Consider the following 19061-nt stretch of genomic DNA (forward strand, 5'->3'; position numbering starts at 1 on the left):
ACATCTGCTCTGCTGGTGAGTCCCTGATAAACTCATCACTTATCTAATGTTTTCATATTGCGTTATTGATTTCATTTGCATATCAGTAATCATTAATGGTGTTTCCGTATGAACTCAATTAGAGCCAAATCACGTTTATAATTGTTATGTATATGTGTTTCCATGACAACCGAGGCAAAGCTAGACCATTAAACTATGCGTTTTAATAGACATTTCCAGATCACTTCATCTAAACACACACATCCAAACCTTTTTATTGATTGTAATTACATGGCTGCAACAACTGAAATGGGTTGTTATTAAAATACATTTGCAGTATGATGATACAGACACAAGGTGGCGCTCAGCATCTTGCTATTAACATTACACAGTAAACACACACAAAACAGTATTTTGGGGTTTTTATTAGAAAAAAAAATAGATTGAAAGTGTTATTGCAGCAAAAAAAGCAAACTTCAAAAACCTCTTTTTAATTATGTATTTATTTACCAAATTGCACGTTTTAATTCTTTTGCTGTAGGATTCTCCAGAAATGTTTCTGCAAAGTCAGAGATGTGCTGCTGAAAAGTGTTTAAGTGATTGCTAAGGGCTGCGTTGAGCAATTACTCTCATCAGAGAGCAGGTAATGTTAAGTGCAGTCAAGTATGTATCGCTGCAGCCCGGAGACCTCCAAGTGGGAGGGACTTATGCCGCAAGTAGGTTGGGAGAGGGTAGGTTTAGGGTTGGGTTTGGTGTAGACAATATTATAAATCCCACCCATTTGCAGCTGACCCGCCCATTTGGAGCTGGCTCCGACCTCCGTTTATACCTAACTCAGTGCAGTGGGAGAAAAGTATTTCACTACAGCAGTGGATTTCAGTCCTGAGTGTCAGAGACACAAACGGACCACGATTGAAAAACACTGCACTGAAGGATGGAAAAATACTCTAAGTAAGAGTTGTAGACTACAGGTAAGAGTAATATACAACCCCAATTCCAGAAAAGTTGGGACATTTTTGAAATGCCATAAAATCAAGAATATGTTATCTGTTCATTCTCTTTAACTTTTATTTAATTGACTAAAGTACACAGAAAAAAATTCTAAGGTTTTTACTGACCAACTTAACTTTACTTTGTAAATATAGACAAATTTTGATTTTGATAGCTGCAACACACTCCAAAAAAAGTTGGGACAGAGGCACGTTTAACACTGCGTCACATCAACTTTCCTTTTAATTACAATGTTTCATTCTTTGGGAATTGAGGTTAATAATTGTCAAAGTTTTGCAAGCAAAATTTTTGTCCAGTCTCGCTTGATACAAGACTTCAGAAGCTCAGCAGTCTGTGATTGTCATTGTCTGATTCTCCTTTTCATGATGGGCCATACATTTTCAATAGGAGTCAGATCTGGACTGCAGGCAGGCCAGTCTAGCACATTCACTCTGTCTCTACGAAACCACACTGTTGTTGCACATGTAGAATGAGACCTGGCATTGTCTTGATATAATAACCATGGGCTTCCCATGAAAGACATCATCTTGATGGCAGTATATCTCTGTACAATCCCAGTATATGCCTCCATGTCAATAGTACCTTTGCACATATGCCAGTCACCCATGCTGTTTGCTCTGCTGCATCCCCACACCATGACAGACATTTGCTTTTGCTTCTGTCGCTAATGAAAGTCTGGATGGTCCCTTTGGTCTTAGGGACTGAGAACTCGACATCATTTTTATCAGAAACACATTGAAATGTGGACTCATCGGAGTACAGCACACCTTTCCACTGTCTTTTTGACTATCTGAGATGAGCTCTGACCCAGAGAACCTGGCAGCATCGCTTCATAGAATTGATGTATAGCTTTCTCCTGGTAACAGATTTTCAAGTTGAATTTCTTGATGCAGCGGTAGACTGTGTTAATTGACAGCAGTTCTCAGAAGTACTCCTGAGCCCATGTGGCTATATTTAACACTGCAGCATGATGGTTTCTTATGCAATGCTATCTGAGGGCTCAAAGGTCATGCATATCCACCTGAGCTTTCCTGCCTTGCCCTACACAGACTGAGATTCCTCTGTATTCCCTGAGTCTTTTCACATTATTATATATGGTAGTTGGTGAAAAACCTAAATTCTTTGCGATTTTGCATTGCAAAATTTGATTTGTTTGACAATTCTCTTGTGAAATTTGGCACAAAGTGATGAGCCATGATTCAGCTTTGCTGGCAAAGACTGAGATGCTCCTTTTATACCCAAACATGATATTCTGCTTACTGTGAACTGTTTTAAAACAGTTTAACATGGATATTCCATAACCTTTTCACCTTTATTGTCCCTCTGTCCCAACTTTTTTGGAGTGTGTTGCAGGCATCAAAATCAAAATTTGTTCATATTTACAAAATACATTTACATTACACAGGACAGTGTAGCGAAAGGTAGCTTCAATGGGCATTTAAGTTTAACCTCAAAGGATGCCGGACCACCATTTTTACCTACATCAGTGCTTCCCAAACCTGTCCTGGAGCCCCCACCACTACACATTTTGTTTATTTCTCTCAATTTATACACCTAATTCATCTCATCAGTTCATTTGTAGACACTGTAAGATCATTGAGTTTTTCCAATAACAGAGGCACGCATAATGTGCAGTTGTGAGGTTCGCAGGACAAATTTGACAAGCACTGACCTATAAATTTCTCAATGTAAGGCCATTATTCATATTAGAGGCTTGAGGTTTGTCCTTGCGGTACCTGACTTGTCCATGGCTTCTGAGATACATGTGGTGGCTGTCACTTTCTGAGGTCACTGTGTTAGCCAACGCTTCCTGAGGTCTCTGTGACGGCCAATGCTGCTTGAGGTCTCCCCTGTCATGACCAAAGCTCCCTGAGGTCCCTGTCATGGGCTCAGTGCCTGAGGTCCCTTTCATTATCCCTTCTATATAATAGCGAAAATGAATATGTGAAATTAGTTGTATGTTCGTATTCATAGCATTCATAAAATGAAAAGTACGCAGTTGACCTACTACCTCTGACAAGATTCTGTGGAGTAAATTACAGTGAACTGATGTGACCCACGCCATAGGTCACATAACAGTACATATACAGTAGAATGTCCAGATTGCATTCATACTATACGTATGTATACTTTATTTAACATACTTTTTTAATGGTCATGAAGTAAGCTCTGTCATTAAGCAGTGTATGTTGTGGCCACTGCTCCTGAAGTCTCTTGTTGTGTCCCTAATGATGTTCTATACACTGTGCTCTTATAGTAAGTACTATGTCTTCTGCTCTCCGGGTTATAGAATGGTCTTATCCTCTCAAACAGCACATTCATTTTTTTACTAACCGGAAGTATATGTCATTTCCCAGATGAGGAAAAATGACTATAAATGCACGTAATGTTACATAATGCACATAATTTCTACATTTTACTGTTAATGTTAAAATATCCTTTTATTCCCAACATAACCAGGCGTAATAGTCAAACTTTGCCTCAGCTTTGTAAAATCAGTGTAGTAAGTTGATGTGGTTGTAGTTGTATGTCTGCTGGCAATGTAGTGTGTTCCTGAGTCCATGTCAAAGTTACCTGTCCTTGAGCCAATGCTAGAAAACACAGTACAAGAGCCACAGCGCAGGGCCCCCTCAGCGCCACAGTCCAGACATCCCTCAGCGCCGCGGCCGCAGTACAGGCACCCCTCAGCGCTTCGGCGTCAGTCCAGGACCCCTCAGCGCCGCGGCCACAGGTGCCCCTCAGTGCACAAGTAAAGCCCAAGCAGCCCTCAGTTCGGGGCAAACAAATCAGACCACAAACCACCACAGGACCATCTCAATGCCATGGCCAACATACAGGTGCATTCAGGGCAGTTGCTAGGGGGGTTGCAGAGTACAGTTAAGAATTGTGGAGTGCAGGTGAGAGTTGTAGAGTACAAGTAAGTCCTGTGAAATACAAGTAAAAGTTGTAGAGTACAGGTAAGTCCTGTGAAATACAAGTAAGAGTTGTAGAGTACAGGTAAGTCCTGTGAAATACAAGTAAGAGTTGTAGAGTACAAGTAAGTCCTGTGAAATACAGGTAAGGGTTATAGAATACACGTAAGTCCTGTGAAATACAAGTAAGAGTTGTAGAGTACAGGTAAGTCCTGTTAAATACAGGTAAGGGTTATAGAATACAAGTAAGTCCTGTGAAATACAGGTAAGAGTTGTAGAGTACAGGTAAGTCCTGTGAAATACAAGTAAGAGTTGTAGAGTACAGGTAAGTCCTGTTAAATACAGGTAAGGGTTATAGAATACAAGTAAGTCCTGTGAAATACAGGTAAGAGTTGTAGAGTACAGGTAAGTCCTGTTAAATACAGGTAAGGGTTATAGAATACAAGTAAGTCCTGTGAAATACAGGTAAGAGTTGTAGAGTACAGGTAAGTCCTGTTAAATACAGGTAAGGGTTATAGAATACAAGTAAGTCCTGTGAAATACAGGTAAGAGTTGTAGAGTACAGGTAAGTCCTGTGAAATACAAGTAAGAGTTGTAGAGTACAGGTAAGTCCTGTGAAATACAGGTAAGGGTTATAGAATACAAGTAAGTCCTGTGAAATACAAGTAGAGTACAAGAGTTGTAGAACACAGGTACAGGTAAGGTTTGTAGAGTACAAGCAAGTCCTGTCAATTAGAAGTAAGGGTTGTAGAGTACAGGTACGTCCTGTGAAATAAAGGTAAGAGTTGTAGACTAAAGGTAAGCGTTGTAGAGTACAGATAATTCCTGTTAAATACAGGTAAGAGTTAACGAGTACAAGTTGGCCTCAATAGCCATTTTAGAATTTGGCGGTTATTTTCTTAATTATCATCTAGTCATAAATGTTATAAATTAAACAGGCAGTATTTTATATGCGCCGGCCAGAGGAGGATGGGTCCCCCTGCTGAGTCTGGGTTCCTCCCAAGGTTTCTTCCTGCATTTAATTTTGTAGGGAGTTTTGCCTTGCCACTGTCGCCTTTGGCTTGCTCACTGGGGGTTTAAGGCACTGTAATACTGCCTTGAGTTTCTGTCACTATCTGCTTCTTTGAGGTCCCGTTCATAACCGGCAATACTTATTGCAATCTACAGTTACACAGCAAAAGGAATCATATTTAACTTATGTTGTGAATGAGGCATTGCAGTCTAAATGTACTGTATCAAGGAATGTACTGTGATAAAAGACGGTGTACTATCAATTAATGGAAAGAAAATGCATCTTTACATTGTCTTGCAGTAGTCAGTAGTTGCATTCTTGAGCAAATAAATAGATCTAGTTATTAAATCATTCAAAAGAAAAAAAAAAATATTGACCTTAGGAGTTACTAGTTTAGGACAGTCTTTTGAATCCTTAACTTTAAGTTTCCTAACCTAACCAAATCAACTATTTAATAAAAAAACCGTAACCTCAGTATAGCGAAATAACATACAAAATGCGACCAGTGTCCAATTCACAAGTAAACTTAGACTCAGACTCTTATGAGCTACATAGTTATCGTGATTCAAAAACATACAGATCAGTCAGAGTAGTCCGAATCACGTGCAAATGACTCTTATGATTTGGTTATTTTGATGGCCACAATGAGCAACAATGTTAGAGAGCCTCACCATCCAGCTTATAGCAATAAAACAAACAACAAATAAACAATGTAATAATATTTTTGAATAAAGAGTGATTCTTCCACAATACACAAGTCTCCACTGTTGTTTCATAAGAATGCAGATATGTGCTCGGATTGTATTTTATTAACATGAGGATGTGTTGTAAGACTGAAAACAATGACACAGTTTCACACTATTACTAACTAGTTTATTCTGACTGAATTTACATGCCATTTACAAATTGGTCCAGATATCTGACAGAAAATAAAAAATTGAGGTATATTTACATTATTTTGCTTTTTATTTCAGCATTCTTAAATTGAAACAATGAGTTGACTGTAACTGCAGTCTCATAGTTATGTTGGGCATATCTTACACTCCCTCTTTGGTCTGCTACAAAAATTAAAATCTAAACTACCTTCTATACAGTGAGATAATGTAGTGTATGGGTAAAACTGTAGCCGGAAAGGGGAATTGTGTCCCTTCAATTCCACATCAAAGCCACTTTGCCGTTCAGATGAAGATTATTTATGAATTAGATACGGTTTATCATTTTTATCACATAACCTATGCCCCTTGTCTTTTCAGTGTGAGTATTACTGATGGTCACATGATGCTTTTTTATATACGAACTATGCTTATTCCATATGAACACAGTTTTTTTTTTGCCTACTATATAGTAGGGAAGGAGACACAAACACATTTACATGGACCCCAAACCTTTATTAAAATGTATACAGAACCAAAATCCCTATGACTGTACATGAAATGTTATAAAACATTTTGCATAAAAGTATAAAGAACTGTGCATGCATAATCGTACAGGTGTAGATAAATAAAAACAAAGAAAAGAGTGACAGTAACAAGAAATCATTGGGCTAAAAGTGACTTAAAAATGCAAAAACGAACAGGAGTGTGTCTCAGATATCATCCTCGGTGACCAGGCAGTAAAAGTCAGTGCGTGCGGCATAGTTCCTCAAGCCGAGGTCAGACACGTCTATCTCTGGGGGTTTGGGTTCAGCCGGCACACCTGGACCTGTGGGAAGCACCGGAGCTCTGGAGGGAAGGGTCTTGTAGACAGGAAAACGCAAACCTGTGAAAGAAACACACATTTTATATTTACAATTAAATGTTATAATTTATAGGTAAACTAAAAAATACACAATTTGCAGCAGCTGCTGGTATTTATAGGGCCAAAAAATAAGATGAAATTCTGATAGCTTGTAATGTAATTCTTCATTGTGGCACTCTCGTACATTGAAAAAAAAAATGATTTGTTGAATTTACTCAATTTTTTAAGGTAAGTGGTTGCAATTTATTTTAGCTACATTTAAATAAACAAATTTAGTTGACTAACTTTCAATATATATATATTTTTTTGCATTGCTGTCTATGGAGGGTCAGAAAGCTCTTAATATCTTAATTTGTGTTCTGAAAATGAATGAAGGTCTTACGGTTTTGGAACGACATGAGGGTGAGTAATTAACAGGGGCAGTGTGTGTGGGGAGTTGGGCCGATTCTAAGGGCCCGATGATGGAGGGGGGCCCCCCGAGGGGGAAATGCGATTTCTAATACACCCCCCGGAATGCGATCTCGATGCAAAAGCGGGGGCCCAACTGATTATGCTGTCCAGGGGGCCCAGAAACCGTAGCGGTGCCCCTGGTAATTAATAACAGAATTTAAATTTTTGGGTGAACTATCCCTTTAAAGGAAGCGTAATCCAGATCATATGTCGTTGTTGGAATGAAACTGAATGAAGATAAACTGAAGAAGCACATTTCATACCCAGGTCTCCGGCAGGATCGGGGTCCGGTCTGCAGTCCAGGTAATCGGGCTGCTGCGTGAGCATGGGATCTTTATCACCCTGCAGCAGAGTCTGCGGATCGCCAGCAGAGTCCCTGTGAAACGTCACCTTGTGCGGCATCGCCAGTGCCAGCTCCTTCCAGAAGCCTGAAGAAGGGGTCTGTGGGAAGGGAATGAGAATGATTAGGCTTGTTTAACCCTAAATCTCTCAGATGTATTGAGCACTGTGAGGGTCTGACCATTGAGTGTGCGCCCCAGGTGAGGGTCGTGATTCGGGGCTGGTGTTGTCTCAGCTGATGACTGATGTCCTGGCTCATTTGCTTCTGCTGCGACTGAAATATGATGAAGATGGTCTTCCTCGACAGCTCCATCAAGTGCCACAGACCCTGCCTGAACATGAAACAGCATCTAACATTTAAGCTCATATGTTTCTTAATCTTTTGAAATGTACTAATGTACAATGAAAATATATTTGAAAAACATCCAAGAAGAAAATGTAATAATAATGTAGGGTGGGACCTAATTTTACTCTCTCAAATTTGATTTGATCATAAGAGTGTGAGAACATGTTAGGTCAATATTATTGGTTAATATTATTTTTCCCGCCCACATGGCTTTGGTTACATCAACAGAAGAGAAAAGTTGTTTCAGAGTCAGAGAAAGTTTTTATATTTTGTTAAAAGATAATTATTTTTATAATTAAGATAACTATTTTCAAAATTGATAATAATAATAAATGTTATTATTGATAATAATAATAAATGTTGCAGAAAATTCAGCATAATAGAATGATTTCTAAAGGATCATGTGAAAATTCAGCTTTGCCATCACAGGAATAAATTACATTTTAAGATATATTCAAATAGAAAAAAATAAATATTATGAAAATGTATTTTCTTTACACAAAACAAACAATGCAATATACATAAGATGACATATTTATTAATTAAGAAAGGAATACAAAAATGAAATACAATTAATTTAGATTTCTTGCTATTTATACTTTTAATTTGTTGTCAGTACATATAAATTAACAACACATTGTAAAATGTGTCTTTTTATTTATGGCCACAAAAGCTAAGTACTGTATATATATATATATATACACACACAGTGGGTACGGAAAGTATTCAGACCCCCTTAAATTTTTCACTCTTTGTTATATTGCAGCCATTTGCTAAAATCATTTAAGTTCATTTTTTCCCTCAATGTACACAGCACCCCATATTGACAGAAAAACACAGAATTGTTGACATTTTTGCAGATTTATTAAAAAAGAAAAACTGAAATATCACATGGTCCTAAGTATTCAGACCCTTTGCTCAGTATTTAGTAGAAGCACCCTTTTGATCGAATACAGCCATGAGTGTTTTTGGGAAAGATGCAACAAGTTTTTCACACCTGGATTTGGGGATCCTCTGCCATTCCTCCTTGCAGATCCTCTCCAGTTCTGTCAGGTTGGATGGTAAACGTTGGTGGACAGCCATTTTTAGGTCTCTCCAGAGATGCTCAATTGGGTTTAAGTCAGGGCTCTGGCTGGGCCATTCAAGAACAGTCACGGAGTTGTTGTGAAGCCACTACTTCATTATTTTAGCTGTGTGCTTAGGGTCATTGTCTTGTTGGAAGGTAAACCTTCGGCCCAGTCTGAGGTCCTGAGCACTCTGGAGAAGGTTTTCGTCCAGGATATCCCTGTACTTGGCCGCATTAATCTTTCCCTCGATTGCAACCAGTCGTCCTGTCCCTGCAGCTGAAAAACACCCCCACAGCATGATGCTGCCACCACCATGCTTCACTGTTGGGACTGTATTGGACAGGTGATGAGCAGTGCCTGGTTTTCTCCACACATACCGCTTAGAATTAAGGCCAAAAAGTTCTATCTTGGTCTCATCAGACCAGAGAATCTTATTCAGGTGTTTTTTTAGCAAACTCCATGCGGGCTTTCATGTGTCTTGCACTGAGGAGAGGCTTCCGTCGGGCCACTCTGCCATAAAGCCCCGACTGGTGGAGGGCTGCAGTGATGGTTGACTTTCTACAACTTTCTCCCATCTCCCGACTGCATCTCTGGAGCTCAGCCACAGTGATCTTTGGGTTCTTCTTTACCTCTCTCACCAAGGCTCTTCTCTATAGCTCAGTTTGGCCGGACGGCCAGCTCTAGGAAGGGTTCTGGTCGTCCCAAACATCTTCCATTTAAGGATTATGGAGGCCACTGTGCTCTTAGGAACCTTAAGTGCAGCAGAATTTTTTTGTAACCTTGGCCAGATCTGTGCCTTGCCACAATTCTGTCTCTGAGCTCTTCAGGCAGTTCCTTTGACCTCATGATTCTCATTTGCTCTGACATGCACTGTGAGCTGTAAGGTCTTATATAGACAGGTGTGTGGCTTTCCTAATCAAGTCCAATCAGTATAATCAAACACAGCTGGACTCAAATGAAGGTGTAGAACCATCTCAAGGATGATCAGAAGAAATGGACAGCACCTGAGTTAAATATATGAGTGTCACAGCAAAGGGTCTGAATACTTAGGACCATGTGATATTTCAGTTTTTCTTTTTTAATAAATCTGCAAAAATGTCAACAATTCTGTGTTTTTCTGTCAGTATGGGGTGCTGTGTGTACATTAATGAGGAAAAAAATGAACTTAAATGATTTTAGCAAATGGCTGCAATATAACAAAGAGTGAAAAATTTAAGGGGGTCTGAATACTTTCCGTACCCACTGTATGTATGTATATATATATATATATATATATATATATAAGCAGGGTGGAGTGCGAGACAGTATAAACAATGCAAAGTAATGCAAATACGCTGTAGATTTTACCTAAAGTTAGTCGTGCACCACTCCTGCTCCAGGTACGACTGAGAGAGAACAACAATCAGCCGGCGACAGCGGCTAATGTTCATTATTAGCTCTGCAGACGGCTCTGAGGATGACACACACACAATATAAATCATCTGCTTTAAACTTTTCTACAGGTTTACTTCTTTATAATCTCTAATACAAGCTTGTCTAACTTAATATCTACATTTATGCATGTATAGTATGCACTTTTTATTTTTATAGATTTCATATAAGATTTAATTCTGAGATTTACCGGCTCCAGGAAGGATGTTTGTGTCGTTGAGCAGCAGTTTATGACTGTACTTGTTCTCCAAATGAGGTTTCAGGATAAAGTTGACAAATTTCCTGTCATTCTCATTGTTGACATACGAGATGTAGGCGTCATACATTTTGCCATCTGAGAAACAGCAAAAAAATCATCATTAAAAGCAAGTGATATGTTACCACAGATGATAAAGGGCTTTAACATACAGAATGCAGACTAACCATTGAGTTCGTACTCTCCGTAAATGTTCCTATACCACAGTTTAAAGTTGAGTCGGCACTTGGAATAGACCACCGCTGCTAGAGCGAGCACAAGCAGCATGACCACTGAAGCCACCACTGCCCCGGTGTGACTTGGGGACTCTGTGCATAAAAGATGGGATAAACCTTATATATTTTACACTTTATACTAAAATTTAAGAGCATTTGTAAGGATAAATGGATGAAGAATATGAGAATATATTGAAGTAGGCAATATTAAAAGACTAAAGCAAATCATTTGTGTCTTACTGTATTCCTTTACGTTGAATTGCGCTGTGCTGTTCCTCACCACGCAGAAATACACACCAAAATCAGCCTGATTTGTCAGGGTCAGCGTTAATTCACTGCTCTTAATGATGTGACCCTCATCAGGGTACCTGCCAAGTGTTTACATTACATTTATTAGAGTGAGGAATATTGAACAATATTTTGACTAAAACTAGTTAATTTGTGCTTTGAAATGAAGCACATTTTTCAAGTATAGTATCGGCTGTGTTCAAAATAGCATACTACTTATAGTATTTCCCTAGTAAGTGTACTACACAGAGTATGAAAATTGTATGCATTCAGAGAAAACTGATGATGTACAATGCCAAAATATATCACGTACAACAGGAGTACACTGTGAGGTGCATACAGTATGTCCCACAATGCAATATGCTTGGCTTGAACCAGAAATCACCTCAGCCCAGCTTAAATGTATAACGTCTTCTTCTTAACTGATTAGGTCCCACTTTATATAAGGTGGTCTTAACTACTATGTACTCACATTTGAATTTATAATTTAATACAATGCACTAATTGTGTACATAGAGTACATGTTTTCACGTTGTACTTATATTTAAATATATATATATCTGCATGTAATTACATCTGTAATTAATTTCTGTAATTACATTTATAATTACACTGTTGACCCATCCCTTACACCTTAACCTACCCTTAAACCTACACATAGCACCAAACCTGTCCCTGTTACCCGTATCCCACCTCAATAGCAGTGAATGTGTTTTGCAATACAATATGAACACAATAAGTACATTGTACTTATTTTTTGATGTAAGTACATACTAGTTAAGCCCACCTAATATAAAGTAGGACCACTGATTATTTAATTAAATGGCGAAAAGAAAGTCCTTTACCGAAAATTTGGTAAAAATTTATTTAAAACAAGCCATGTTTTATTTCTGCTGAAATAAATGAGACGAAAAAAATAAATCTCACAATCCAAACTTTTTTCCTTGCAGTTCCTAATTTTATATATTACAATTGAGACTTTGTTTCTCACAATTCTAAGAAAACATTTGCGTGATATAAACTCAGAATTGTGAAATTTAAACTTTTAACTCTCAAAAACCTTAAATTGCGATATTAACTCTTTTTTTTTTTTCTTTCTTGAGTTTATATCTCACAATTCTGATTTTGTATCTTGCAATTCAAACTTTTTTTCTCAAAATTGCATGATGAAATCGCAAATCTGACTTTTTTCATGAATTCGGAGTTTGTCTCGCAATTCAGAAATAAAAAAAAAATCGTAAAAACAATGAAAAGGTAATTATGACTTTTTCTAACAATTCTGATCTTTCTCTTTCTAGTTTATATCTTGCAATTCTGTGTTCATATCTTGTAATTCTCAGAATAGCAAAAATATTATAATTGTAAGATATAAATTCTGAGAAAAGTTACTAAATCTCTTTCATATGTTTTCACTTCAATATTTTTGAATATCTTTTGACACTGCCTGTATTCAGTATTTGGCACTGTATTGCATCATATACTCACCAGTCTTTTACATTTTCAGAATAGGTGAGGTTGGTAAGCGGTGTGCCATCTTTTATCCACTCTAGGTGGTCTTTGCAGTCTGAATCGGTGCGGTTTAAACCTATGGAGGCTGTGCAGGTGAGGACCACGCTGTGGCCAAGTGTCGCCGAAACCGACTGAATATGATCATGCTTGAACTCTGGAACGCTGCTACAAAGCGGATCTTTGTTTTGAGAGGGAAAAAACAAGAAATAAGTGAGTACCAGTGTGTTGCAATGGATAAAACTTCACTTTGTGCCAAGTAAACTGCTAGATTCTTTAGACAGGTAGATGTGCACACATGAATGGCACTCAGCTAAAAACAATGAATTCTTTATTTGGCGTAACCATACTTGAGTCTTGTGGAAGATATCTAATCTCAGGAGAGATGAGTGAAACTCTATTCTGACTCACAGGTGAGGAGGTTTCTCATCAGCACTGCTTCATATTCCCATGTTTGAAAACATCTGCCAACATGGATATGGTATTTTATGCTATAAAATGGAAATGGCTTCATAAAAAGTTAATATAAATGGTCATTCATTATGAAGGTTCATTTGAAAGCTTGGCTGGTGATGTGTCCATTAATAGACATCACTGCCAACATAAATACTGTACATGTAGATTCGCGAGATATGTAGGTCCATAAATCCTTCAACCAACAAAATTTGGGACTGCTTGTATTGGTCATACACAATATAATCAGGTCTGGACAGTCGGTTTGACCTTTGACAATCACTTCTTCTGCAGTCCACTGTACATATGATCTCTGAGTATTTGAGGTTAGACAGTTGTTAATTTGTTTCTATGTGATGTGATAGAAAACACCTTTCCAAGAAATGCCTTGGAAAAGGGAAGTGAGGGAAGAAATAGCCCAGACCCTCCCTAATGAGTGGTTTAATAACAAATCCAGTGATCCCGCAGGTCAGCTGTGGCATAAACGACAAGCAGCAAGTGATCAAATGTGATTTCGAAATCATGTGTAACAGTAGGGATGAGATATAACCTTAAAGTATACTTATAGCTGTCACGAATCCGGTCCATGAACTTCCATTCACTCAGGTCACTCGCTCTCCACATTGGCTCTCACACCATACATCACACTGGACTGCATTTCCCATCATCCATTGCACTTATTGCACACACAGCTGATTGCACTGATCACACACCCTACATAAGCCATGGACTTTCTCGCCCTCACGGCCGATTATTGTATGCATTTATCGCTGTCAGAGCGATACAGAGCCTTTTGTAGTTTCCCTAGTCTTGCCTTGCCTTGCCTGTTTTGGATTGTGTTTTCCCCTGCCTGGACTATTGCTTACGTTTTCGGTTTACCTCTCGTCAAGCCCCTTTGGATATTGTTCGCTGTCGACTGACCCAGGCCAGTTTTGGATGACTCTTTGCCATGCTTGTGATATACCTGTTCGCCATTGTTCGACCCTGCCTGTATTTATGACCATGTCCTTGAATAAAACCTTGCACATGGATCCACACGTCTCACGTCTCGTTTGCCCCATAACAGAATACTCGGCCACAAAAGGATCCATCAGCTTTTCAGATGGACACTGGCCAGGTATGGACGCAGCAAAACTGCTGTTAGCTCTCAAGCAGGACACTCGATCACTCGAGAGCTACATTCTAGAGTACTTGGAGATCGCTAATGATTCTGATTTACCTGATTGTTTGCTCATTTTTTTGTTTGTTTTTGTGAGGGCATTAACCAGCCGCTTAAATCATGATTAACCCTTGAAGGTTCCCGTTCGTGTCTAAGTGATTTTATGGACTATGCTTTATTGACTGTTGGTTCAGTGTTCACTGTGGGTGTCATGGAGGAATGCGACACTGCACTCACTCATGTAATGGCAGCTACGCTAGAGCACGCTCACAAAATGGCAGCCACAAAAACACCCCGTCATGTCATTGCTGCCATTCATGAGCCAAGTCAAGTCACAGCTGATCTTCATGAGTCCAGCCAAGTCACCGTTGATCTTCATGAGTCCAGCCAAGTCACCGTTGATCTTCATGAGTCCAGCCAAGTCACAGTTGATCGTCATGAATCAAGTCAAGTCACAGTTGATCGTCATGAGTCCAGCCAAGTCACAGTTGGTCGTCATGAATCGAGTCACGTCACAGCTGTTCGTCCAGAGTCTCGCACCGTCTCAGCTGATCGTCCAGAGTCACAGCACGTCTCAGCTGATCGTCCAGAGTCTCGCCCCGTCTCAGCTGATCGTCCAGAGTCACAGCACGTCTCAGCTGATCGTCCAGGGTCACAGCACGTCTCAGCTGATCGTCCAGAGTCACAACACGTCACAGCTGATCGTCTAGAGTCTCGCCCCGTCTCAGCTGATCGTCCAGAGTCACAGCACGTCTCAGCTGATCGTCCAGGGTCACAGCACGTCTCAGCTGATCGTCCAGAGTCACAACACGTCACAGCTGATCGTCTAGAGTCTCGCCCGTCTCAGCTGATCGTCAGAGTCTCGCCCGTCTCAGCTGATCGTCCAGAGTCACAGCACGTCTCAGCTGATCGTCTGAGTCTCGCCCGTCTCAGCTGATCGTCTAGAGTCTCGCCCGTCTCAGCTGATCGTCCAGAGTCACAACACGTCACAGCTGATCGTCCAGAGTCACAGCACGTCTCAGCTGATCGTCTAGAGTCTCGCCCGTCTCAGCTGATCGTCTAGAGTCTCGCCCCGTCTCAGCTGATCGTCCAGAGTCACAGCACGTCTCAGCTGATCGTCTAGAGTCTCGCCCCGTCTCAGCTGATCGTCTAGAGTCTCGCCCCGTCTCAGCTGATCGTCCAGAGTCACAGCACGTCTCAGCTGATCGTCCAGAGTCACAGCACGTCTCAGCTGATCGTCCAGAGTCACAGCACGTCTCAGCTGATCGTCCAGAGTCACAGCACGTCTCAGCTGATCGTCCAGGGTCACAACACGTCTCAGCTGATCGTCCAGAGTCACAACACGTCACAGCTGATCGTCCAGAGTCTCGCCCCATCTCAGCTGATCGTCCAGAGGGCATTAACCACGTCTCAGCTGATCGTCCAGAGTCACAGCACATCACCGGTGATCAGCCAGAGTCTTGTCACGTCCTGTCTACCTTATCGCTGTCCTAGCTTTAGCTACCTTACAGAGCCTTTTGTAGTTTCCCTAGTCTTGCCTTGCCTTGCCTGTTTTGGATTGTGTTTTCCCCTGCCTGGACTATTGCTTACGTTTTCGGTTTACCTCTCTTGTCAAGCCCCTTTGGATATTGTTCGCTGTCGACTGACCCAGGCCCGTTTTGGATGACTCTTTGCTTTGCCTGTGATATACCTGTTTGCCATTGTTCGACCCTGCCTGTATTTATGACCATGTCCTTGAATGAAACCTTGCACATGGATCCGCACGTCTCACGTCTCGTTTGCCCCATAACAATACCATACTTATATTTTTATGTGTAGAGTATCGCTACAGTGCATGAAGTAAATTTCATCATCAGAATAGTACTTGGGTATCGTACATGCAAAGCCAGATTTTTCTAACCACGCATACTCTGTATGCTCAGCTCACACAGCACTTAGAATTTTTTGTCTGTAATAATTCTTCCACAAGATGGCAAGTTTTTTTCCCAGTCAAACAAGAAAAAGAAGAGGCCGAACAACATCAAACTACTGGAGATACAACAAAAATAGACACCCATGTTGTTTGTTTTGAGGGGGTTCAGAGATAAATGCAAAGTATTTTTATCGCTCATAACATTGCAAGAGAAATAACGCAAACATTGAACAAGGAATCTATGTGTCGAGCACCTGTGTTTGCACACGCTATTAAACATATATTGTGTATAATCTATTGACCGTGCCTTTTTCATACTGTACATTATAATATTGTGATGACTATCAACTTTAAATTTTAATTTGTGTTTTATTTTAAATTCATTTAGACAAAATAGTATAGAATTTTAATATCGGTCATTTATTGGTTATCGGTCATAAGATTATTGGTGCTGCATCCCAATTTACTAGTATACTAGGCTTAGTAGGTTAAGTATGCGTGCTTGCAATATATTTACACGACGATACACATATCGTGGAAGAGCGATATGTGTATCGTCATGACAACAGGTTTGACAAATGCTCTATGAATGCCCAGCATTTGCGTACTCCTGTAAACTACTGTTTTTCAGGCCGTGGAATCTAATAAAACTGTTTTAGTGGGCAATCTATGATGTGAAGTCAGCTTAACTGTATATCCATTATAAAATGATTCCACCTTCAACCAGTTCATGACATTTAACAGCTCATATCTTCGATACCCAGATAGATATAAATTATCCAAGCATGAAACTGAAAGTACAGAACTAAATTTGCATATATTCAAAGCAAGTAGAAAGGAACAAATAGCAAGTATTTCCTGTAACTCAACTGGTAGAGTACAGTGCTGGAAATGTCAATTCCCAGGCAATGCACATAGTAATAAATAAATATCTAGGAAATACTGTACTGTAAGTGCCTTTGGACAAATATGTCAGCTAAACTAATAATGTCAATACCAAGGATTCAGAGGCAGGAAAAGACTGGCAGAAGAAGAAAAACAATGTTATGAAAGCAAATATTGACTGTAGCAGAACACACTCTTGTTCGCGAACAAGTTTACACTGCATTGCTCACTTTATGGCCACTTTTACCCATGTAGGTCAATCACATGCTGTATCACTGACACTTTACATACGCAAAAAATGGCAACATGCTGAAAGCTCATATAGGTGGAAGAGCAATATGTGTATCATCATGACAACAGGTTTGACAAATGCTTTATGCTGCATGAATGCATCTGATAGGATTTTACAGTATTACTATATAACCTATCCCATGGGTTTTTAACACTAGTCACAACTGTTTAAGGGTAATTACAGCTATTTTTAATATCTTTGATCTGTCAGCACTGAATAGTCACTACTGCACCATATCTTTTCACTGTGTAATATTTAAGTAAGATCATTGTTCTGCACTGCAGCCAGTAACTTCATTCAATCATTAATCAGGAGCAGCTGAGATAAACAGGCTGTTACCAGGTACAAAGTTCCCATTACTGGTTGAGAGGGTTTTATCCTGGTAGACAAAGAAGGTGCTGAATTAATGCTTGCATGGACGGGATGAACAATATTAACCAGAAAAACAGCTTCAATTTAAGGGGTCATCAGGCCATCATCATATATTTGTTATGTAAACATGTGAAACAATAAAACTACAGTGATACACATAAAGGTTGAACCATGTAGGAGAGGAGTTTTCAAATGTTCAAACAGGGAAAGTAAGTTGTCACGTTTTAAATGTTAATCACTTAAATCAATTACAATATTTTTGTACAATTGTATTGTTCTGTTTCATGATTGTTTTACTTTTAAATTTCCATGAAAAACATATAATAGGCTGTTTAAGGGGCAGATTCCATTGTCACAACTTACTCCATAGTGTGTGACAACATGCCCCACAAAAGGTCAATGTATTAAATGAACCATATCTTTTTACAACAGCAGTAAATATAAAAACACAATTTTGTAGAAAATGCTTTACGGTTTGTCTACACAGAAATGGAAAAACACTAATATTCACTATAGTAAAAATTGTGACAGCTAGCCCGCGCTCCATTATATAGCAGCCTATCCCCGATAGATAGATAGATAGATAGATAGATAGATAGATAGATAGATAGATAGATAGAGACTTACCCGCAGACTGACTGAACGCGAGACATGTCAGATACAAAATCAAAAGACAACGCCACATCTCAGTCCTCTCATAAATCCTTTCATTCGAGTAAAACAGCTTGTGTCATTAAGTTAACAAACTCCAACAGAGACTGGAGATGGCATGCCTCGCTGACAAGCTGCATGTAAACGCGGAAGGTTAAAGCGAGTCTGTCGCCTAGAATCACTGTGCTGGGAATACAGGGTCACGTGGTCCCGCTCACCTGCGCGCTCTCTGAACAGGTAAACAGGTGAAATACAGATGGACGGGGAGCTGTGAGACGTGTTTTTTTGAAGCTTTAACTAGACTATTTTTAACTGACACGATCAAAAACGACGCATATGTGTCCATTACCACAAACTAAAAATAGCGCAGACGCAAGAAGTTACGCGTCCTGTGTCGAATGAAGCATCGGCACATATTGTGGTCTGTGAGGATGTCTAACAAGAGAAAGCAGTGCGGTAACATCGCCAAAGCTTGGTAAAAAATGGTGACCCGCATCTAAATATTCACTTGTTTAGGCCTATAGAAATTATAAATCCGATTTAAAAGTTAATGTTATTTGACAACTGCACAGTTAATTGAGGAAAGATATGATATTAAACACACAGTAGCCTTTTATTTAATCTCGGCTGGAATCAGAATGAACTCGAGAACCGGATCAGTCCGGTTCAGTGAATCACTTGTGAACTGGATCAGCTGGAAAAGATCCGACTCAAAAGAGTGAGTGAATAGGTTTTTCTGGCCTGTTGACAGTCGCAGTTGGTGTGTTGAAGATGCTTTCTTTGGATTA

The 19061-nt window shown here is 39.6% G+C and overlaps 1 protein-coding gene across 1 annotated transcript; it reads right to left on the reverse strand.

The window, feature by feature from the left end:
• Nucleotides 1-6281: 6281 nt before the first annotated feature.
• sigirr (single immunoglobulin and toll-interleukin 1 receptor (TIR) domain) lies at nucleotides 6282-18854 on the reverse strand. The gene is made up of 9 exons (XM_058766779.1): nucleotides 18250-18854; nucleotides 12529-12730; nucleotides 10996-11123; nucleotides 10708-10848; nucleotides 10475-10618; nucleotides 10201-10303; nucleotides 7622-7772; nucleotides 7365-7542; nucleotides 6282-6672 (listed from the first exon to the last, which is right to left on the reverse strand). Exons 1-9 carry the CDS (start codon nucleotides 18305-18307, stop codon nucleotides 6500-6502), a joined length of 1278 nt encoding a protein of 425 aa, XP_058622762.1. The 5' UTR covers nucleotides 18308-18854; the 3' UTR covers nucleotides 6282-6499.
• Nucleotides 18855-19061: the final 207 nt, after the last annotated feature.

This window comes from Onychostoma macrolepis, chromosome 25, assembly GCF_012432095.1.
Source record: "Onychostoma macrolepis isolate SWU-2019 chromosome 25, ASM1243209v1, whole genome shotgun sequence".
NCBI classification, from domain to species: domain Eukaryota; kingdom Metazoa; phylum Chordata; class Actinopteri; order Cypriniformes; family Cyprinidae; genus Onychostoma; species Onychostoma macrolepis.